General features: G+C 43.4%; 1 protein-coding gene across 5 annotated transcripts in view; it reads left to right on the top strand.

Moving 5' to 3' along the window:
• Positions 1-553: 553 nt before the first annotated feature.
• RIC1 (RIC1 homolog, RAB6A GEF complex partner 1) overlaps positions 554-23934 on the top strand; it is a 165039-nt gene continuing 141658 nt past the window's right edge. For 4 of the 5 annotated variants that reach the window (XM_062208300.1, XM_062208303.1, XM_062208301.1 and 1 more), the window contains exon 1: positions 554-750. In XM_062208300.1, the coding sequence (XP_062064284.1) occupies positions 607-750 (144 nt within the window). In that variant the 5' untranslated portion in view covers positions 554-606. The remainder of the gene's footprint in view (positions 751-23934) is intronic. The other variant, XM_062208298.1, reaches the window with a different exon arrangement.

Raw genomic sequence — 23934 nt, 5'->3', positions numbered from 1 at the left:
AGAGCCGAGTCGTCTAGCTGCAGCACGGTATCACCCGCCTCGGCCCAGCCTCAGCCGCCAGCCCCCAGCCCCCAGCCCCCAGCCCCTAAGGGCAAGCTCCAGCTCCCGGGTGGGAGGGCCAGAGCGGAAGGAGCGGGGCTAGAGCGCATGCGTACTGACGCAGCGTGGTAGCCGTCCCTGAAGATTAGGGCGGAGCTTCAGAAAACAGCGAGGGGGAGGGGTGAAGTCTCCAGGGCGCGCGCGCGCGCCTCAGCCCTGCCCGGCTCGACCCACGCGGCGCGGCGTGGTGACGCCCGCGCTGCCCGAGGAAGGGGCGGGGCCGGGGCGGGCCTCCGCGCTCCTCCCGCCCTCTCTCCGTCCGGACTCTCCCTCCCCTTCCCTCCCCCACACTCGGCCCCGTCAGCTCGGGGGTGCTTTCGTCGCGTAGCGTCTCGTCTGCCCGGCCCGGCCAGGCCAGCGGGCAAATGCCCCGAGCTGCCGCGGCCGCCGCCGCCGACTCGGCCGGTGGCGGTGTGGGAGGCCGGCGACCGGCCCGGGGCCGCTGAGTGTGGCAGACGGGGCCGGGGGGCCGCTAGGCGCCCCGGCGCCGGTGGCTCTGCGCGGATCATGTATTTCCTGAGCGGCTGGCCCAAGAGGCTGCTCTGCCCTCTGGGGAGCCCGGCTGAGGCGCCTTTCCACGTCCAGTCCGACCCGCAGAGGGCTTTCTTCGCGGTGCTGGCCCCGGCCCGCCTCAGCATCTGGTACAGCCGAGTAAGTAGAGCCGCCTTCCGTCTCTCGTGCTCCCTGCCCGGCGTCCAGCCCTCAACTTCCACCCAGAGCCCCTGCCCCCTGCCCTGAAGCGCCGGCCCCGCTCGCCCTCCGCGTCCGCGTCCTCATGCCACAGATGTGGTTGCATGTACCCGCCTGGCTCGGGGTGGGTGAAGTCGCTGTTGCCGAAAATCCCTGCGCCTCCCCGCGTTGGACCGACAGCCGCGCACCGTGCAGACCCCGCGCGCTCCCTCGATTGAACCCAGACTTGCTTCCCCCGCCACCCCCGCCCCCCCCCCCGCCCCCCATCCACATTCCCCGAGGAGCAAATTTGTTTAAAACTTTCCACAATTGGAAGTCTCGCCGCTGCGGTGTCCTAACCCTTCCTTACTAAAGGTCGTTGTTCAGGAGTTGGGGGGACGCCTGTTGGGCTTTTACCGCGTGCCAGACTTTCCAGGCCTGTGATCACTTCTTTCTGGAAACTGAACAGCCAGAATTCTTTCTTTATACTGAAGATCTGGTTCTTTAACTCCCTGCCTGCCCCTCAGCGTCCTTTCCCCTCTTTCAGGCTGGTCCCTTTCTGCTTTCAGACTCTTGAGAGAGCTGTAGTGGGGTGAGGAGGAGCGGAAGTAGAACGCCAGTCTGTCCGCGCGGCTCCCTGTTAAAACACCTGGAAATAATAAGAGTTGGGAAGCGTGTGGAAATGAGTTCTGGTTTGGCTTTGTATTTCATTACCGAGTATCTGAGAAATGATTTGAAAAATAGGCAGAGGATTGGATACTTGCTACTCTTTGCAAATGCTGCTATAGGTCTGTGTATGAAAACTACAGAATTACAGCTTAAAAATACTTTTTTTTATATCTCTCTCCAAAGACAATGCTAGTTGATGTCAGAGTGAGGCTTTTCTCTTTTCAAAGCTAATTTGATCATATGGAGATAGGTTTGACCTTTTCCTTGTTACATCCATGAGCAATGCTAGTTTTAATCAGATGCATTAGAACTCTTCAATCTTTATATGCTACTCCTGGAGTGCCTCTGATGCCCTTGACTGTCCTCATACAGAGCCTGGGTAAAACTGGTGATAGGATGTAGGTGTTTCTCTGATTATCATAGTTGGACTATGAGCAAGAGTTTTTTTGCCATTAAGTTTTGGCTGATCTAATTTTCATGCACACACACAAATAGGCTGTTAAATGGTTGATACCACAATATGACCTCTATCTGGTGCTCCCCTGCATGTTTGTGTATATTGTATATCATTTGGTTCTTAAATGAAATACTTGTTTACAGTGTATGTGCTAGTTGAATAAGTTTTATTATCTTTAAGTCTATAGAGCTATTAACTTTAAAACACATGAAGGAAAAATTGGAACTCGAATTTTAAATTGTTTTCTGAATTTAGTACATTATTTCATTTTAATTTAATATAAAGTCTGACATTTAACTTTCTTAACTGTTGACCAGGCAGGCCTAACTTACTATCAGACAAACGTAAATTCAGAGTGAGGGGATGAATAGACCAGAAATCAGTAAACCACTTTTTTCTCCTGCAAAGTGACCATAAAAATGTGGTTCAACTTTCTTAGGTACATTGTGAATCTTAAGAATACCTATTACATGGTTTTGGAGTTAGATACTATATATATTCAAGGCAGCCCTAGAATTTAAAACTACTCATAGGCCTTTCCTTCAATCATTCACTCTACATACAGCATATTCTCTTTCCACAGAAATACAGGGGCCACTACTATTGAGATCCAGTGTGCACAAGTTAAATTGTAGGGAATCTATGCCTTCAGAGGTATGGAATGAAATGAAATGCAGGAATACCTTAGTTAGGATACAGGGTACTGTAGATTTATATGAGTGGTTAATCTTGATTCTGGGCATCAGCTTTGTCACTTAAAATCAGGTGTTGAACCAGGTGATTCTAAGGTGTATGATTATATGATTAGGTAAGTGGAGAACAGATGCCAGTCTCCAGCTTCCAGTCTTCCCTTCCTGGGATATGTGTTTTCTTATTCTGTGTGGAAAGTTTTCATTTTTATTTCCTAACTTCTAAACCTCTTGAAACTGTAAGCTAATATAAATTCAGGTTAGCAGACTTCTGTTAAAAGTGAAAAGACCTCTGGGTAAATTAAGGGGCTTCCAGTTATATCACATAATTTAGAGTGAGTGAGTTTAAACTGTTTGCACTGGAAACTTGAAAGCTTCGATTCTGGAAAATTAAAGCTGCAAGTGATTTGATAGAATAAAGTGAAGTGTGAAGATCTAAAGGGTTCTGCAGAGTTGAAGTCTAAAAGTTGCTTGAGGGCCTTTCTAGGCATGGAGAGACATGCTGAAAGATACAACAAGATCTGCTTCCTTGAAATGTTGTTAGGGCTTACTTAGTAAATTAGGCTGACGTAGGAGGATTGCATTTTTAAAAAGAGAAAACGCCTCGTGGAAGGAGCATCTGTTTAAGTTGGTTGTTGTAATGTGTGAAAGTATTGCTAATTGTAAAATATTGATTACCTGCAAGGCTATGAAAACGCAAGTAAAATCTTGAAGAATAACTTGTTTATATTTTATGGATTTTTTTCATTAAAGAATTATTTTATGTATTTGAAAGAAAGAGTCTCAGAGAGAAGTAGAGCCAGAGAGAGAGAGAGAGAGAAATCTTCCATTCCACTGGTTCTCTCTCTAATGACTGCAACAGCCAGAGCTGAGCTGATCCGAAGCTAGGAGCCAGGAGCTTCTTCCAGGTCTCCAATGTGGGTGCAGGGACCTAAGGACTTGGGCCATCTTCTGCTGCTTTCCCAGACCATAGCAGATGCAGAGAGCGGGATCAGAAAAGGAGCAGCTGGGACTCGAACTGCCGCCTATTTGGGATGCCAGTGCTGCAGGCTGGGGCTTTAACCCACTTTGTCACAGTGTCAGCCCCTGTTTTACGGATCTTTAAGTGAACTTTTATGTTCCTCTTGTAGCTATTATCATATACTTTAAGTAGCTATTTGGAATTCCACTATTAAGGAGTGATCTCTCTCCAGAATTATTTCCTACCCTGAATTTGAGAAGCACTGTGTAGTGCTATGTAGACTTGTTTCTGAACAAGAGTTTCTGTTATATATTCACTATTCTTTTTTGATGGAGATTTAAAAACAGTATATTTTATCATTAAAGTGTGAGGACTGGCCGGTACCGCGGCTCACTAGGCTAACTCTCTGCCTGTGGCGCCGGCACCCCAGGTTCTAGTCCTGGTTGGGGCGCCGGGTTCTGTCCCGGTTGCCCCTCTTCCAGTCCAGCTCTCTGCTGTGGCCCGGGAAGGCAGTGGAGGATGGCCCAGGTGCTTGGGCACTACACCCGCATAGGAGACCAGGAGGAAGCACCTGGCTCCTGGCTTCGGATCGGCGCAGCGCGGCGCAGCGCAGCGCAGCGGCCGTAGCAGCCATTTGGGGGGTGAACCAACAGAAGGAAGACTTTTCTCTCTGTCTCTCTCTCACTGTCTAACTCTGCCTATCAAAAAAAAAAAAAAAAAAAAAAGTGTGAGGACTTACAAGTTTTGAAATGATGTATTGATGTAGGTTTGCTTTCTCTACCTTTCCATTCTACTTAGGCGTTCTAAAAACTCAGGAGTACAGTGGGGATTATCCACATAATTTGGATCCTATAGAAAGTTCAGTATGTATACAAGTTAGATTGGGGTGGCAGATGTGGAAGTTAATTGCTGGGGCAATTGATATATTTCTGCCAAGGTTATTCTAAAAGCACTTCGAGGATGAAGCTGCTATGTAAAGCAAGTTAAGATTTATGAATGACATGGGTGTTGTGTGATTTGAATTGCATTTTGTTGTATACTGGGGACTCCAGCATTACTCCTTCAATGTGCTACTTGATAGTGAATATGAAAGTCTACATACATATGTGAATATCAAAATGATTCCTTAGAATGTTGTCTAATTTAGATATATAGTTACATGTCAATTTTCAGCTCACTGATGATTTCAAATATCTGAATTACCTTTAGAAATTTTTTTGGATTTATTTATTAATTTTAAAGGAAGAGTTACAGAGAGGCAGAGACAGAGACAGAGAGGTCTCCCATCCACTGGTTCATTCCCCACATGGTCGCAGTGGCTGGAGCTGTGCTGATCTGAAGCCAGAAGCCAGGAGCTCTTGGTCTCCGGGTCTCACATATGGGTGCAGGAATCCAAGGGCTTGGGCATTTTCCACTGCTTTCCCAGGCCATAACAGAGAGCTGGATTGGAAATGGAGCAGCCGGGATTTGAACCAGCATCCATATGGATGCTGGCACTGCAGGTGGTGGCTTTACCTGCTACACCACAGCGCCAGCCCCTGGAAGTTTTTTTTGTTTTTGTTTGTTTTTTGACAGGCAGAGTTAGACAGTGAGAGAGAGACACAGAGAGAAAGGTCTTCCTTCTGTTGGTTCACCCCACAGATGGCTGCTAAGGCCAGCGCGCTGCGCCGATCCGAAGCCAGGAGCCAGGTGCTTCCTCCTGGTCTCCTATGCGGGTGTAGGGCCCAAGCACCTGGGCATCTTCCACTGCCTTCCCGGGCCACAGCAGAGAGCTGGACTGGAAGAGGGGCAACCGGGACAGAACCCGGCGCCCTGACCGGGACTAGAACCCTGTGTGCCAGCGCCGCAGGCGGTGGATTAGCCTAGTGAGCCATGGTGCCGGCCAGCCCCTAGAAGTATTTTTAATACCAGTTACAAAAGATAGTGTGAAGAAGCAATATATGAAAGGGATAAGAGGCATATTATGTGTAAAAGCATTCTGATCAAAGATGTTAGTGTGTTAATATGATAAATGAAAATCTTAGTTGTCACTGTGTGTATGTTGCTGATAAAAAGCTGAATTGAGCAAATCACCACTGAGTTTATGAAAAAAAAAAAAAAAAAAGTCTTTGGGTAAGCCTGAGTAGAAACTTACGTTCCTGTTGATGTGTGTTAATGATAGAAAAAAAGCAATGAGATACATGCCAAAAGAACCAAGCTCTAGGCTCAGGTATATGACCAAGTTAAATACCTCAGGAAGGGCATTTAATTTGTCTGTTTCCCCAACATTCCTACTTCTTACCCTTTCACATCTATTCTCTTCCTTCCTCCAGAGAGCTTTCTTTATAAACTCACTGTTCTGAAGTTGGTTAGTGAATGAAATTCAAACTTCTTAGTTTGGTACCCAAGATGCTGTCATTCTAGAATCCTGTTTTGCCTTGTGTCTGCCGATGAGAGTATTACCCATCCTTAATCTGGTGTTGAAATCCTTTTTATTTGCTTTTGAGCCATTCTTTACCTATCCTAACCAGATTATTAATTTTCCTGGTAAGTTACTGTTTTGTTATTACAGCTTTATTGAGTTGTAATTGACAAATTTATATATATATAAGATATATAATGTGATATTTTGGTATACATTGTGAAGTGATAACCACAGTCAAGCTAATTAACATAGCCACCACCGCAGATAGTAACTTTTTCGAATATGTGTATGGTGAAAACATTTAAGATCTATTTTCTTAGCACATTCCAAGTATGCATTATCATTGGGCTGTGTATGTGATCTTCAAAATTTAGTCATTGTAACTGAAAGTTTGTACCCTTGAACAAAATCCCTCCAACTCCCCTAGCAACTAGACCTAACAACCACTATTCTGCTCCTTATTTCCTAGTTCAACTTTAGTTTGCACCTAAGAGATAATGTAGTACATGCCTTTCTGTGTCTGTCTGATTTCACTTTGCATAACATTCTTTAGATTCATCCATGTGTTGTTACAGATAGCAGGATTTCCTTATTTATAAGGCTGAATAGTACTCCATTATGTGTAAATATGTATAACTTCCATATACATGTGATACAATATATTTTTAATCAACTAAATTCTTTTTTTAAATTTATTTATGTGAAAAAGCAGAGAGGCACAGACAAGTAGACAGATCTCCGATCTGCTGATTCACTTTACAAATGTGCACATTGACCAGGGGTAGGCCAGGCTCCATCCTGGAGCTGGGAATTGCAATCCAAGTCTTCCACATGGCTGGCAGGGGCTAAAACACTTGAGCCACCACCTGTTGCCTCCAAGCGTGAATAGTAGTAGGAAGGTCGACCTAGGAGTGTGGACAGGATTTGAACCTAGGCATTTTGATATGAGGTGTTAATATTTTATTTTTTTTTGATATTTACACTGTGCTACTCACACTGCCTCCTCACTCCTCTTTCTCCTCCTCCTCTTCTTGTTCTTCTTTTTAAATATTCATTTATTTATTTGAAAGAGTTACGGAGGGAGAGAGAGACAGATCTTCCAACCGCTGGTTTACTCCCCAAATGGCCTCAACGACCAGGAGTGGGGCAGGCTGAAGCCAGGAGTATCATCCAGGTCTCCCACATGGGTGCAAGGGCCCAAGCACTTGGACTGTCTTTGCCAGGTGCCTCAGTAGAGAGCTGGCTTGGAAGTGGAGCAGCCAGGATTTGAACTGGCACCCATATGGAATGCCAGGGTCACAGACCCTGAGATGTGAACATTTTAACTGCTAGGTCAGACTGCTGCCCATATCACATTTCTGATCTGTTCATTTGCTGATGTTTGCTTAAGTTGTTTTCACATCATGGCTGTTTTGAATAATACTGTAGTAAATACAGGAGTGCAGAAGCTTTAAGATACTGATTTCAGTTTCTTTGTAGTGGGTTTGCTGGATCATATGATGGCTCTATTTTTAGTTATTTTTTGTTGTTTTACAGGCCTCCATAATGCTTTCCTTAATGGCTATACCAATTTACAGTCCCACCAACCATGTCCAGGAGTTCTCTTTTTACCACATCCTCACCAATGCTTATTATCCTTTAGCTTTGACAATAGTCTTTCTAACTGTACCTATAATTAAAATAATATCTTGTTAGGATTTTGATTTGCATTTCTCTGATGTTTGTGATGTTGAGCACCTGTTGGTCATTCCTTTGTCTTTGGGAAAAGGTCTCTTGCCAATTTTTTAATCGGGTTATTTATTTTGCTCTTCAGTTGTATGAGTTCTTTACATATCTTGGACATTATCCCCCATTAGCTGTATAGTTTGCAAATATTTTCCCTAGTTCCATAGTTTACTTATTTATTTATTTTTGATAGATGGAATTAGATAGAGACAGAGAAGAAGGTCTTCCTTCCGTTGGTTCACCCCCCAAATGGCTGCCACAGCTGGAACTACGCCGATCCGAAGCCAGGAGCCAGGTGCCTCCTCCTGGTCTCCCATGTAGGTGCAGGGGCCCAAGCACTTGGGCCATCCTCCACTGCCTTCCCGGGCCACAGCAGAGAGCTGGACTGGAAGAGCAGCGACCAGGACTAAACCGGCACCCATGTGGAATGCCGGCGCTGCAGGTGGAGGATTAACCAAGTGAGCCACAGCACTGGCCCCCCCAATAGTTTACTTTTAAATTTTGTTGATCATTTCCTTTGCCATCCAAGAACTTTTTACTTCCAGGTAAATCTGTTGGTTTATTTTGCTTTTGTTGCCTGTGCTTTTGATGTCATCCAAAAAAAAAAAAAAAAAATCATTGCCAAGACCAATGTCAAGGAACTTTCTCCCTGTTTTGTTACAATTTTTGATGATTTCATAAGTTTTAATTATTTGAAAGGCAGTTAAAGAGGGAGGGAGAGACAGAGTGAAAGCAAAAGATATCTTCCATCTTCTGGTTCACTCCCCAGGTGACCACAGTGGCACCCATATAAGGTGCTGGCATCACAGGCGGCGGCTTAACCTGCTATATCAAAATGCCAGCCCACATTTAAGATTCTTAATACATTTTGAGTTGATTTTTGTGTATAGGGTAAGATAAAGGTCCATTTTTATTCTTTTGCTTGTAGATATCCATTTTTCTTTTTGACTTTTAAAGTTTAATTTTTAATTAGTTTTTAACAGATTCAGTGTGCTTTGTAGATACAATTCTTTTTTTGTTTAAAGATTTATTTATTTTTATTTGAAAGTCAGTTATACAGAGAGGAGAGGCAGAGAGAGAGAGAGAGGGCTTCCATCTGCTGGTTCACTCCCCAATTGACCGCAGTGGCCGAAGCTGAGCTGATCCGAAGCCAGGAGCCAGGAGCCAGGAGCTTCTTCCAGGTCTCCCACGTGGGTACAGGGACCCAAGGACTTAGGCCATCTTGTGTGCTTTCCCAGACCGTAGCAGAAAGCTGGATTAAGAGTGGAACAGCTGGATCTCAAACCGGCGCCCATATGGGATGCCGGCACTTTAGGCCAGGGCTTTAACCTGCTGCGCCACAGCGCCAGCCCCTGTAGATACAATTCTAAGAACATAATGATATTTCTTTCCTCTACCCCTCCTACCCTCCCTCTTTCTTCCTTTATTTTTTAGTTTTTGAGATGACATATTTTAAATTTATAGTAAAAAAAGGCTTAATACTTTGCTGATAAGAAGTTTAACAAATAAAAAGCAAAAAGGCCCCAATTTAGTGGGAATATAGACAACAGCGGTGAACAATAATTGAATGGAAAAAATGACATTTCACCCATATGCAGTAAATTTTAAAGTAATCACAGATCATTAAAACTATAGTAGTGTAACATTCTTAGCTGTTGGTTTCATGAAGGTATAAAACAAAATTTTACAAAACTATATTTGCAACAATACTGATAGACACAGACTTTTTTTCCTTTTCTTTTTTTCTTTTAGCTCCCACATATAAGGGAGAACATGTATGTGGTGTTTGTCTTTGTGGATCCAGCTTATTTCACTCAACATGATGTCCTCCAGTTGTGTCCATTTTGCTGCAATTAGTAGAATTTCATTCTTTTTTGTAGGTAGATAATCCATTGTGTATATATACCACATTTTCTTTATCCATTCATCTGATGATGGACACCTTGGTTGAGTCCAAATTTTGGCTATTGTGAACAGTGCTACTTTGAACATGATGGTGCAAGTATTTCTTTGATACAGTGTGTTGAAGCCTTTGGGTGTATACCCAGAAGTGGGATTCCTGGGTCATAAGTCAAGTCTGTTTCTGGCTTTTTAGGAAGTCTTTTTCCACAGTGGCTTCGCTAATTTATATACCCACCAACAGTGTGTAAGTGTTCCCCTTCATCAACATCCTTTCCAGCGTTTATTACTCTCTGTGTTTTGAATTTTAGCCATTCTGACAGGCTAAAATGAAATGAAATCTCATTCATAATAGCCACCCCCCCCCAAAAAAAAAAAACCCCAAATATTTAGGAATAAATGTAACCAAAGAAGTGAAAGATCTCTTCAATGAAAATTATCAAACATTGATGAAAGAAATCACCAAGGACACACAAAAAATGGTTAGATATCCCTTGCTTACGGATTGGAAGAATCAGTATCATTAAAATGTCTGTACTACTTAAAGCAGTCTACATATTCAATTCAATCTCTATCAAAATACCAATGACATTCTTAACAGAACTACAAAAAGCTATCCTAATATTCATGTGGAGTCACGAAAGACCTAGAATGGCCAAAGTGATCCTGAACAATAAAAAATCAAGCTGAAGATACCATAATACCTGACTACAAAGCATACTACAAAGCTGTGGTAATTAAAACAGCATGGTACTGACATAAAAACCAATCCATAGATCAGTGGAACAGAATAGAGAGCCTAGAAGTTAATCCATGTACATACAGCCAACTGATTTTTGACAAAAGTGCTCACAGCATACAATAGAATTAGGATAGTCTCTTCAATGAATGGTGCTGGTAAAACTGGATTTATATATGTAGGAGAATGAAATTAGATCCATACCTCTCACCATATGCAAAGATCAACTCAAGATAGATCATAGACCTAAATTTAAGACCTGAAACAATGAAGTTGCTGGAAGAAAATGTAGGGGAAACACTCCTAGACATTGGTGTAGGAGATGACTTCTTGGACAAGAACCTCAAAGCACAGGCAACAAAAGCAAAACTAAACAGAAGGGACTATATCAAACTCAGAAGCTTTTGCACAGCAAAGGAACTGATCAATAGAGTGGAGAACAGAATGGAAAAAATAACTGCAAATCACCTATCTGATGAAGGATTAATATCTCAAATATATCAGAAAAACAACAAAAAAATCACAAATGTTCCAGTTGAGAAATGGGCAAAGGACTTTGACAAATCTCAAAAGAAAAAATACAAATGGCCAACAAATTTACCAAAAAATATTCATTACTAGCCATCAGGGAAATGCAAATCAAAATCCTAATGAGATAGACATTTTTCCTAATACCATTTATTGAAAAGGCTGTGTTTTCCCCATTGTGTGTTCTTGGCACCTTTGTCAAAGGTTAGTTAACTGTATATGTATGTGTGGGTTTATTTCTGGGATTCTTTTTCTGTTTGTTTTGTTTCTATGCTTATTATTTTGATTACTGTAGCTGTATAGTATGCTTTGAAATCAGGTAGGGTGATGCTTCTAGCTTTCTGTTCTCAAAATTGCTTTGACTATTTGTGGTTTGGTCTTTTGTGATTCTGTATAAATTTTAGGATTTTTAAAAAATTTCTGTGAGGCTGGCGCCGCGGCTCAATAGGCTAATCCTCTGCCTGTGGGTTCTTGTCCTGGTTGCTCCTCTTCCACTCCAGCTCTCTGCTGTGGCCCGGGAGTGCAGTGGAGGATGGCCCAAGTCCTTGGACCCTGTACCCGCATGGGAGACCAGGAGAAGCACCTGGCTCTTGGCTTCGGATCAGTGTGGTGCGCCGGCCGCAGCGGCCATTGGAGGGTGAACCAACGGAAAAGGAAGACCTTTCTCTCTGTTTCTCTCTCTCTCACTGTCCACTCTGCCTGTCAAAAAATTTTTTTTCTGTGAAAAATACAGTTGAAATTTTTATAGGTATCACTTTGAATCAGTAGATAACTTTGTTTAGTATGGACTTTTGTTTTTAAAGCTGCAAGTGACACTTTTTTCTTTTTCTTTTCTGTTTTCTTTGTTTATTTGAAAGGCAGAAATATAGAGAGAGAAGGAGAGAGAGAGATTGATCTTTGATCTGCTGGTTCAAATGGCCACAATGGCCAGGCCTGGGCTGGGCTGAAGCCAGAAGCCAAGAACCTCTTCTAGGTCTCCCACATGGGTGTAGGGGTCCAAGTACTTGGGTCATCTTCCACTGCTTCTCTAGCTGCATTAGCAGAGAGATGGTTTATAAGTAGAGGACCCAGGACTTGAACTGGCGCCTATTTGGGATACTGGCACTGCAGGCGGAAGCTTAACCTTCTGTGCCACAGTGCTAGTCCCAAGACTTTATCTTTCAAGATTTATATATTTATTTGAAAGGCAGAGTTACAGAGAGACAGAGAGAAAGAGATAACTTACATCCACTGATTCGTTCCTCAGATGTCCACAATGGCCAGGGCTGAGAGCCAGATAGGAGCCAGGACCTTCTTCCTGGTCTCCCACATAGGTGCAGGAACCCAAGGACCTGGACCACCTTCCACTGCTTTCCCAGGTGCATTAGCAGAGAGCTGGATTGGAAGTGGAGCAGCTGGGACTTGAACTGGTGCCCATAAGGGATGGTGGTTTTTATCCCCTATGGTATTTACCTGCTATTCCACAGCGCCATTCCCCCCCTCCTCCCCACTTTTTTTTTTTTTTTTTTTAAGATTTATTTCTTTACTTGAAAGTCAGGGTTACAGATAGGAGAGACAGAGATAGATCCTCTGTCCAGTGATTCACTCCCCAGATGGCTACAACTGCCAGGGATGGGCCAGGCTGAAGTCAGGAGCTTCATCCTGGTCTCCCATGTGGGAGGCAGGGGCCCAAACACTTGGGCCATCTTTTGCTGCTTTTCCCAGGGCATTATTAAGGAGTTGGATTAGAGTGGAAGTGGAGCAGCTGGGACACTAACCTGTGCCTGTTTGGGATGCTGGCATTGCAGGTGGCAGCTTTACCCACTAAGCCACAGTACAGGCTGTAGTTTAGACCAAAGCTTTGGCAGCTTTCTTTCTTTTTAAGGTTTGTTTATTTATTTGAGAGGCTGAGTTACAGAGAGGCAAAGCAGAGAGGTGGGGTGAGGGGGAGAGGTCTTGCATCTGCTGGTTCACTTCCCAAATGGCTGCAATGGCTGGAGCTGGGCTGATCCAAAGCCAGGAGCCAGGAGCTTCTTCTGGATCTTTAACACAGGTGCAGGGGCCATCTTTTACTGTTTTCCCAGGCCATTGCAGAGAGCTGGATCAAAAGTGGAGTAGCTGGGACTTGAACTGGCATCTATATGGGATGCCAGCATTGCAGGCCACGGTTTTACCTGCTGCATCACAGCACTGGCCCCAACAGTTTTCATTCAGTCCATAAACATGGGAAAACTTTACATTTATTTGTTTCCTTCAGTCTTTCGTTGGTGTTCTATAGTTTTAGCGTTAGCTCCTTGGTTAAATTTATTCTAATTTATTATCGTTGGTTTAATTTATTCTAAGTATTTTTCAAGCTGTTGTAAGTGGGATTGTCCCACCTTGTTTGTGGTTCTTGCTTTGTTCAGAGATAGTGTATTTCCAGCATGAGCCTATCCCATTGTATTATTACTTTTCACTGTAATGGCCCAGCACCCATCAATTCAGAGAAGTTCTAGAAAAATTCAGGTCTGCCTTAGCATGGAGGTTTACTTATAAGAAAGGTCATAAAAGCCATGATCACAACTTAAGCCACATGGGAATCTAGAGGTACGCTAGAGCCTCAAGGCTTTGAGGGACATCTGCTTGTTTTTAGTCCCCTTTTACCAGTGCTCCTGATGTCTTTGCAGGATTGGGCATCTACTTCAGCTCCTGTTTAATTGCTTCTAAGCCTTTGGTGATCATGGCTTCTACCTGAGTCAGCTCTGGAATAGGCAGCCCATCCTTTCTGTAAAACATAGTCTTTGCAGGTCTAAGCAGCTTGCAGCCCCTGGGATAGCAGCTACTGGGCATCATAGATTTCCCTTGTTTATCCAGTTATTTCTGATTTGGTCATCTTGTGAGGATTTTTAAATGACCAGTACTAGGCTGCCCAGTTCTTGCCTCACTTATCAGACTGGTGAGTCTGTGGGGAGGATACTGTGAGTTGCATTTGCAGAGAGTAAGTCCTTCCACAGTCTCCTGTTTAATGACAGAAAACTACGGTGTGTGTGAAGGGCCTCTCGGAGTTCTGGGCAGGGTTCTCCATGTGTTATTTATTTATTTTTCAAGATTTATTATATGAAAGGCAGAGTTATAGAGAGGCAGAGGCAGAGAGAGAGGTCTTCCATCCTCTGGTTTACTCCCCAGATGGCCGCGATCCAAAACCAGGAGCTTCTTCCGGGTCTCCCATGTGATGCAGAGGCTCAAGGACGTGGGCCATCTTCCGCTGTTTTCCCAGGCCATGGCAGAGAGCTGAATTGGAAATGGAGCAGCTGGGTCTCAAACCATGCTTATATGGGGTGCTGGCACTGCAGATGGTGGCTTTACCTGGTATGCCAGAGCACTGGCCCCTCTTTATGTGTTTTATTAATAGAAGGCACCAATTCAGAGTAGGAAAGAGCATGTGATGCCTAGAGGTGGGCAGTGTGGGTATGCCCCCGGGCTGGAGTATTCGAAGTCTCTGTGATTTCTGTAAGGTTCTCCAGTGTCTGTCACTAGGAGGGCCATTTGTTCTCACACTCAGTGGGACTCCTTGGCCTCCTGGCTATCATTCAGGTCTCTGCTCATGCCTTCACTGTTTTGGGAACACCAGAAGTGGCTGCCTTTGGTCACACTCCACTTAACTTTGGTGGAAACTTCTGCTTCTACTTCAGCTCCTGTTTAATTGCTTCTAAGCTTTTGGTGATCATGGCTTCTACCTGAATCAGCTCTGGAATAGGTAGCCCATCCTTTCTGTAAAACTGTCCTGTCACGTTTCCATCAAACACATAATTGTCATAGAATGAAAGCCAATTTTGCAGTATGGACATCTCAAAGAACAAGTGGGAGACATCATCTACAAGGCCTACTTTGAGTAGTCTGTGGTCACAAATGATCTGGAGGTGTCTCGGCTTTTCCAGCGTGGCTTTTGGTGAATGTGGAGAAATGCTGAGCAGCAGTGGAATACTTTGGCTTGTAGGTTGTCTGCCACTCCAACTAAGATTGGGATTGTTTTCTTAAATTGTTTTTCAGATAGTTAATTGTTAATTTATTGAAAGCAACTGATATTTAGAAGTTTTCATTTATTTTCATCTACTTGAAAGGCAGAGTAACAGAGAAAGAGACAGAACTTCCATCCACTGGTTCACTCCCCCAGATGCTCACAACAACTGGGGCTAGGCCAGGCTGAAGCTACCAGGGAGCTCCCTCCCACTTTGGTGGCAGGGACCCATCATCTGTTGCTTCCCAGAATGCATTAGCAGAAAGCTGGATTACAAGCAGAGGTTCCTGGACTCTCATATAGGATGTGGGCTTTCCAACCAGGAGCTTTACCTGCTGGGCCACAATACTGCCCCTATATTTGATTTTTGTATCCTGCAGCTTTACTAACTTTATTAGTTCTAACAGGTTTTAGTGAAATCTTTAAGGTTTTCTGTATATAAGATCCTATCATTTACAAACAGTTTACTTCTCCCTTTAAACTGCTTTGTATCATATGAAGTTTGGAACTCATGCTTTATTTTTCTGACCAGACTATAAGTTCCTGTACAACAGAGACTATCTTACCTTGTATTATCCATACACTTTGCACAGAGCATATACTTAGTAAGCGTTTTTATAATTAATGAATTCAGGCTATCTGTGTCATGTAGTATAGACTTTTAAAAATGTTTAATAATTAAGATATTTGAAATGTTGACATCTAATACAAATAGAACTAAATTACAATTTAAATATGAGAACTTCAGAAAGTTTTCGAAAAATCGAATTAGAAGATGTTTATTTTGGTGCAAAAATTTTTTGGAATCCATACATAGTTTTTGCAGAGTTCACATTTTACATGAAAATTTTTGTAGTTCCGTCATAGAAGTGAAGGTGAATTAAGTACAGTTCTATCACATACAGTCCAAATTGTGGTAGAGAAACAGTCTATGATAAAGGATCCTCCTGTACATTATTAGATAATGTGGGTTATCAAAATTTAAATTAGTATGCAGCCATCTGCAAAATGCCAAACTTAAGGATCCAAATTTATGTTTATATTGATGACATCTGTGGAAAAAGTCATACAGGGTAAAAAAAAAACAGATTTGAAGAGGACATTGCTTTCATTGACATGATGCATATTTTAGGCAAACATTCATTTGTTAATTTTTTATTTTAGCTTTTTGGGAAACAAACTGTTCAAAAGTGGTTGTAGCATTTTACATCCCCACTAGTAATGATTGAAGATTTGTATTTATCCACATCCATTCTAGTGAGTTTGTAATGGTGGTGTCTCAGTGATGGCTTTAATTTTGTATTTTCCTAATGATTAATGTTTAGCATGTTTTCATGTGATTGCTAGCTGTTTTATACCATGTTTGTATTTCCATTCAAATCTTTACTCTTTTTTTATTTTTATTTTTTTATTTTTTATTTTATTTTATTTTATTTATTTATTTATTTATTTATTTTTTTTGACAGGCAGAGTGGATAGTGAGAGAGAGACAGAGAGAAAGGTCTTCCTTTTGCCGTTGGTTCACCCTCCAATGGCCGCCGCGGTAGCGCGCTGCGGCCGGCGCACCGCGCTGATCCGATGGCAGGAGCCAGGTGCTTCTCCTGGTCTCCCATGGGGTGCAGGGCCCAAGCACTTGGGCCATCCTCCACTGCACTCCCTGGCCACAGCAGAGAGCTGGCCTGGAAGAGGGGCAACCGGGACAGGATCGGTGCCCCGACCGGGACTAGAACCCGGTGTGCCGGCGCCGCAAGGCGGAGGATTAGCCTAGTGAGCCGCGGCGCCAGCAAATCTTTACTCTTTTTTTCTTCATAGATTGGAGTGTTTCTTGTATTTATATTTTCTGAATATAGTGTTTTTAGAAGAGACATGATTTGTGTGTATTGTATCCCATTATGTGTAGCTTGCCTTTTCAGTTTCTTAATATCTATTGGAAAAACTTTTAGTTTTGGAACTAGTGGCTCATCAGGTTAAGCCTCTGTCTGGGATGCTGGCATCCCATGAGCACTGTTTCAAGTCCTGGCTGTTGTACTTCTGTTCTAATATGCCTGGAAGAGCAGCCCAAATAGTTGGGCCCCTGCCACCATCATGGGAGATCTGGATGGAATTCTAGGTTCCTGGCTTTGGCTTCACCTAGCCCCATTTTTGACCATTTGGGGAGTGAACCAGTAGATGCCTCTGTCTGTCTCTGTAACCAGAGAGCTGAGCCAGGCCAAAGCAAGGAGGCAGGAGTTCAGTCCAAGTCTTCAAGGGACTCAGGCACTTGAGCCATCACCTTCCTGCTTCCCAAGGTTCTCATTTGGAGGAAGCAGAGGTGATCCAGAAACTCAGCCACTCATATGTGGGTTTCGAGTGTCCCAGCTTGGTGCATAACTGTTAGGCTAAACACCATTCCCTAAACTTATCTTTTAATTCTGTTTTTCCACAAACTTTTTGAAGTTCTTATATTTAATGGGTACAGGGTGATATTTCAAGACATTAATATAGAATGTACTGATCAAATCATGGTAGTTAGCATTTTCTTCCCATCAGTTCTTTTTTAGGGGGACCTTTGAGCTCCCCTCTTCTAGTTCTTCATATAATAGATTATTGCAAACTGTAGTCCCTGATGTGCTATGGAGCAATAGAATATGTTCCTTCTATTTTCATGTGTTTGGGGACCCATTGTCCAACCTCTCTTTATCCCTCCTCCCTGCTGCCCTTTCTAGCTGCTGTTAATTACTATTTTATGTGCAGATCAGCTTTTTCTTCTTCCACATGCAGTATTTGTCTTTTCATCCCTGGAACATTTCATCTTCTCTGGTTCCATCTGTTACGCTACAAATGATGGAATTTCACTCTTTCTGCCTGAATTGTATTCGATTCATCATTTGTGAATACCATGTTTTCATCATCCATTTTATTCATTGATGAGCACCAGAGTTAATTCAGTGCCTTGACTGTTTTGAATAGTGCTGCAATAAACATGGAGTGTCTGTATTTCCTTGATATACGGATTTCATTTCTCTTGATGTATACCTACATGTGTGTATAGTTGGATCATAGGATAAATTTGTTTTTAGCCTTTTCTTTTTTTTGAGGAACATTAATCCTGTTCTTCATAATGACTTTACCATCATGTATCAGAGTTCTCTTTGCTCCACATCCTTGCCAGCATGTGTCATTTCTTGTCTTTTTAATAACCATTCTAATTGGCATGAAATGAATCCCTTTGTGGTTTTGATTTACATTTCTGATAAACAGTGATATTGAGCATTTTTTCATATACTGACCATTTGTGTTTCTTTTTAGAAATATCTGTTCAAATAATTTTGCCCAGTTTTTTATTTCTTTCTTTTATTTGTATTTATTTGAAAGTCAGAGTTACAGAGAGGAGAGGCAGAGAGATAGAGAGGTCTTTCATCCTCTGGTTCACTTATCAATTGGCTGCAATGGCTGCAGCTGCACCCATCCAAAGCCAGGAGTTTCTTCTGGGTCTCCCACACGGGTGCAAGGACCCAAGGACTTGGACCGTCTTCTACTGCTTTCCCAGGCCTTAGCAGAGAGCGGGATCAGAAGTGGAGCAGCTGGGACTCGAACCAGCGCCTATATGGGATGTCTCTCTGACATAATGATGTCATTTCTTTTGGATATATACCAAATAGTGGGATTACTGGATCACATTTTAGATTTGTTTGTAAATTTTTAAGGAATTTCCATAGTGAGTTCTAATTTACATTCCTACCAGCAAAGTATAAATGTTCCCCTTTCTTTTCTTTATATCCTCTCTAGCATTTGTGCTTTTCTTTTGTCTTTTTGATGGTAACCAAATATTCTTTCTTCTAGCCTGTTGGTGAATTACTTGATTTGTTGAGTTCTTCATTTCCCAGATTTCTGTTTGGTTCTTTTTCAAGATCTCCATCTCTGTTAGATTCCTTATTATTATACGTTGCTTTCTTAATTTAATTGACCTATATTTTCGTGTCTCTTTGAATTTTCTTTTTGTCATTCTTGAATTCTTTATTAGGCATTTTGTCAATTTCTTTCTGGTTTGTTGCTGGAGAATTACTGAATTCTTTTGGAGGTTTCATGTTGCCTGTTTTTTTTTTTTTTTTTTTCTTATGTCCCTACATTGAGATTTGTGCATCAGGTAGATCATTTGTCTTTCACTTTTTTTTTTTTTTTAAGATTTACTTATTTATTTGAAAGTCAGAGTTACAAAGACAGAGGAGAGGCAGAGAGATCTTCCATCTGATGGTTCACTCCCAGTTGGCTGCAACGGCCGGAGCTGCGCTCATCTGAAGCCAGGAGCCAGGAGCTTCTTCTGGGTCTCCCACATGGGTGCAGGGTCCCAGGGACCTGGGCCATCTTCTACTGCTTTCCCAGCAGAGAGCTGGATCAGAAGTGGAGCAGCTGGGTCTCCTTGGTGCCCATATGTGATTCCAGTGCTTCAGGCCAGGGCATTAACCTGCTGCGCCACAGCGTGGCTCCCATTCTTACACTTTTATAAGGTGGCTTTGTGGTGAATGTCTTTGTCTTGAATATGTATCTTAAGGTGATGGATAGGTAGGATTAATTTTGATTCCAGTGAACTCATTAGATTGTCTTCTTACAGCTTCTTTGGTTTTAATCAGTGGCCTTATGTAAGATGTGTATCGTGTCAGCTTTGCACAGCCCTGTGACTCTAGGAGTCATGTGTGAGTGGAGTATTCAAAAGCCCGGCTGGGTGCAGTACACACAGTGGTGGTAAGGTACTCACTGTGTGGCCTATCTAGCAATGAGAGTGGTGTCACCGGTGTCACCAGAAACATGTAGTGGATTTTCTTCTCAGTAGCAAATGGCATTGGGTGTGGTGTATGTGTGTGTCTTGTCTGAGCAGAGGTGTGATCTGTGGTTGGGGTGGCAGTGGTTGTGCAGGGTATATAGTATAGATCATAAGCACTATGGCAGAGACAACTCTCAGGAACCTCTAGCATAAAATTCATGCCTCATTTGGGACCAGGGGCAACCATGGGATCCAAACAGGGGTCCAACCGTGGGATGACTGTGCCTATGGGGAGAAAGCACAGAACACTAACCCTAGTGAAGTGGCATCCCCAGGAGGAGCATATAGCTTTGAACACATGCCCAGCAGTATGGCTTTGTTCCTAAAAGGTTCTCAGATTGTAGCAGCCTGCGCTCCAGAGGTTGGAGAGAGACAGCCTAAGAAACTTGTTACAGTTTGAACAGAATTTACCACCCCACACTCAGGCAGATGTTTAAGCTTTAAAGTCCTATGTTTACAGTTAATGAATTAATGGTTAAGAGATTCCGATAGAGGCTTGATCCACTTCTGATGCCTGAATGTGGTACCTACTGGATTGGATTAAGTTGCTGCAGTGGAACCCCATGATCAAATCATAATGGCATTATAAGGAGAGACCACATAGAGGGCATTTGAAGAGCCTGCTCCTTGTCTCTCCCTCTGCTTCCTGCCTTACCATGTGATTGTCCCTTACTGTCTTATGGCTTAACCAGATGTCTCTCTACCAATGTGGTTACCCTATATTGGACCATGAATCTCCAAACTGTAAGCCAAAATAAACTTTCCTTCTTAAGTAGCTCCTTTCAAATGCTATGAAAAGCTGATTAATACAGAAAATTGACACTGAGTGTAGGTGTCTTACTTAAACTATAGCTGAAGATGTGCAGGAGTTTGTGGAAAAGATTCACCGGGAAAGGTTGTCAGAGTTTGGAGGAGCAGGATACAGAAAATATAGAATGCTGTATCAGGTGTGGGGAATCCTTTTTCTGTCAAGGGCCTTTTGAGTATTTATAATATTGTTTGCAGGCTGTACAAAATTACTAACTTAAAAATTAGCCTGCTGTAGATTTATTGAATTTTGAGTCCCACCCGCAGCTACCTTGGAAGGGCAGACATTCCCCACTTCTTCAGGAATATGAGTGCTTAGAGGACAAAAATATTGAGGGGAATGTGGACAATAAAAGCCATGTTGTTGAGATTTCAGATGGAAATGACAGTTCTATTGGAATTGGAGTAAAAGGTCCTGCTGCTTTTGCTGTGGAAAGGAACCAGTCTTCATTTTGTCTGTGTCCTAAGTTTTTATGGAAGGTAAACTTAAAGATAGTGGACTAGTTTGGTGAAGGAGATTTCAAGGCAGCAAAGCATTCAGGCTGCAGAATGGATGTTACTGAGTGCTGTTAGTAAATTTTACAGTAAGAATTGGGAGCAAAAGAGCAAAGCAGAAAAAGTTGGAAGATTGTGGCCTCACCAGTCAGAGATGGAAGAGAAAGCTTATCTTGACAGAGAAGTGAGGTAGAGAGACCATTTACTAAAGGGGATAATTAAAATAAAAGGGAGCCATGTGTTAATGGGTAAAACAATGGAGAAAAACCCCAAATGTGTTTCAGAGAACTTCCATAGTGCCTCTCCCATTCCTGTTCCAGAGTCCTGGAAGGGTGGACTTGTTTGCTTAAACCCCAGGGCCAGGTCTGAATTCTGGCTTGTTGGCAGGGTTCTTGGAGGCTGCTACAGCCTGATAGGTTCCTGTGATGCTGGTTTTGTAGGCATGCAGAATGGGAGAGTTACAGTTTCATTCTGTCCTTCACTAAGGTTTCAAAAAGAAAGCCTGGGAGGTCAGATACTGTTGTGTTGCAGAATTAGAGCCCTGCATGGCGCAGTCTACAGTGAAACTGTAGGACCAAAGTTGTCCTGAAGACCACAGAAAGAGCTACCAGCAACATGAGACACCCAGCTGGAAAAGCTGCAAAGCAGTATGGCAGACAAGCTTGGGACAGCCACTGATAATCAGCATGCAGTACCAGTGTAGCTGTATGAGCAAAGACCAACAGAGCCATGGAGTTATAGCAGCTTCCAGCTTGATTTTAGAGGATATTTCACAGAGATTAGGATCTCAGATAAATTGGGGGGCAGAATCACTGCAGGGAGCCTCCGCTAGGGTAGGACAAAACAGAAATGTGAGGTTGGAGTTGCCACAAAAGTTCCCACCAAGCAGTCTGTGAGAACTGAAGCATAGACTATGACCAGCAATGCTGTAAGGGCGAAATTGCCCCTGCCACACTTTGTCCAGGTTGCTGAACATACAACGCTAGGATTTAATGCTTGCCTTGCTGTTTTTCCTACTTGGTTTGGTCCAGTTAATCCTTTTTATTTCCCTGTCTTCCCTTTTTGGAAAGGAAATTTATATCTTGTGGCTGTCCAGCCGCCCCCCCCCCCTTTTTTTTTAAAGATTTATTTATGGGCCAGCGCTGTGGCTCACTTGGTTAATCCTCCGCCTTCAGTGCCAGCATCCCATGTGGGTGCCGGGTTCTAGTCCCGGTTGCTCCTCTTCTAGTCCATCTCTCTGCTGTGGTCTGGGAAGGCAGTGGAAGATGGCCCAAGTGTTTGGGCCCCTGCACCCGCATGGGAGACCAGGAAGAAGCACCAGGCTCTGGCCGTAGTAGAAGGAAGACATTTTTCTCTGTCTTTCTCACTGTCAAACAAATAAATAAAAAGATTTATTTATTTATTTGAAAGTCAGAGTTAGAGGAGAGGCAGAGAGAGAGAGAGAGAAAGAGAGAGAGAGAGGTCTTCCATCTGATGGTTCACTCCCCAGATGGCCACAATGGCTGGAGCTGTGCCGATCGGGAGCCAGGAGCCAGGAGCTTCTTCCAGGTCTCCCATGCGGGTGGGTGCAGGGGCCCAAGGACTTGGGCCATCTTGTACTGCTTTCCCAGGCCATAGCAGAGAGCTGGATTGCAAGAGGAGCAACTGGGACTAAAACCGGTGCCCATGTGGGATGTTGGCGCTTCAGGTCAGGGTGTTAACCTGCTGCGCCACAGCGCCGGCCCCTAGCCATTTTATATTGGAAGTATGTAACATGGTGTTTTTTTCGTGTGTGGGTTTTTTGTTTTTTGTTTTTGTTTTTGTTTGTTTGTTTTGTTTTGTGTTTTTTTTTTTTTTTTTTTGGTGTGTGTAAGAGTTCACAGCTAAGGAGAGAATTTGCCTTGAGGCTCAGATGAGACTTTGGACATTTGAGTTAATTGTGGACTGAATCAAAATTTGACTTTTGTGGATGGGATGATTGTATATTGCATGTGAAAAGAATGTGAGTTTTGGGGAGCCGGGTGTAGAATGTTATGGTTTGAACAAGATTTGGTCCCTCAAGTTTAGGCCCCAGCATCTTAGGTTAACAGTTAATGAATATTAATGGTTGATGGATCAGGGTGGAGGCTTCATCCAGTTGTGGTGTCAGAGGTGGGACCTCTGAGAAGTAATTAGGTAGCTAAAGTAGAGCCCTATGATTCAATCAGGATATTCTAAGGAGAGACATTGTATCTACCCTTGCTGAGACAAAGGGTACAGAGGGTAGGTAAAGAACATGCACCTTGGCCAGCGCCGCAGCTCACTAGGCTAATCCTCCGCCTGCGGCGCCGGCACCGGCACACGAGGTTCTAGTCCCGGTCGGGGTGCCAGATTCTGTCCCGGTTGCCCCTCTTCCAGGCCAGCTCTCTGCTGTGGCCCAGGAGTGCAGTGGAGGATGGCCCAAGTGCTTGGGCCTTGCACCCGCATGGGAGACCAGGATAAGCACCTGGCTCCTGCCTTCAGATCAGCGTGATGCGCCAGCCGCAGCACTCCAGCCGCAGCGGCCATTGGAGGGTGAACCAATGGCAGAAGGAAGACCTTTCTCTCTGTCTCTCTCACTGTCCACTCTGCCTGTCAAAAGCAAAAACACAAAAAAAACCATGCACTTTGTATTTCTCTGCTTCCTGTCTGTCTGCTGCTTCCTGTCTTCCTTTGTCTGTCTGCCATTTTCTGAACCAATGGGGACACCCCATCTTGGACTGTGGACAGCCAAACTGTAAACCAGAATATATTTACCTTCCTAAGGAGCTCCTCTCAGGTATTTTAGTTACGGTAATGAAAAGCTGACCCATATACTTCCTGAGGCAAAAGTATGGTGCAGACTCCAGATAGCTCCTCTAATGACTCCAAGCCTATGATGTCTGTGGAACTTTCCTGTCACCGGTGTTACCAGCTTCTGTGCTGATGGGTCTTGCTGAGACTCGTCTTTACCCTTGCCCTTGTAATGGTAACTGTGCCTGGCCAAGATACCCAAGTCATGGTTATCTGTCTTTCAGGG

The sequence above is a fragment of the Lepus europaeus genome, chromosome 12, assembly GCF_033115175.1.
Source record: "Lepus europaeus isolate LE1 chromosome 12, mLepTim1.pri, whole genome shotgun sequence".
Classification (NCBI taxonomy): domain Eukaryota; kingdom Metazoa; phylum Chordata; class Mammalia; order Lagomorpha; family Leporidae; genus Lepus; species Lepus europaeus.
Note: the sequence above shows the minus strand (reverse complement) of the source record. Positions and strands in the feature narration are given on the sequence as shown.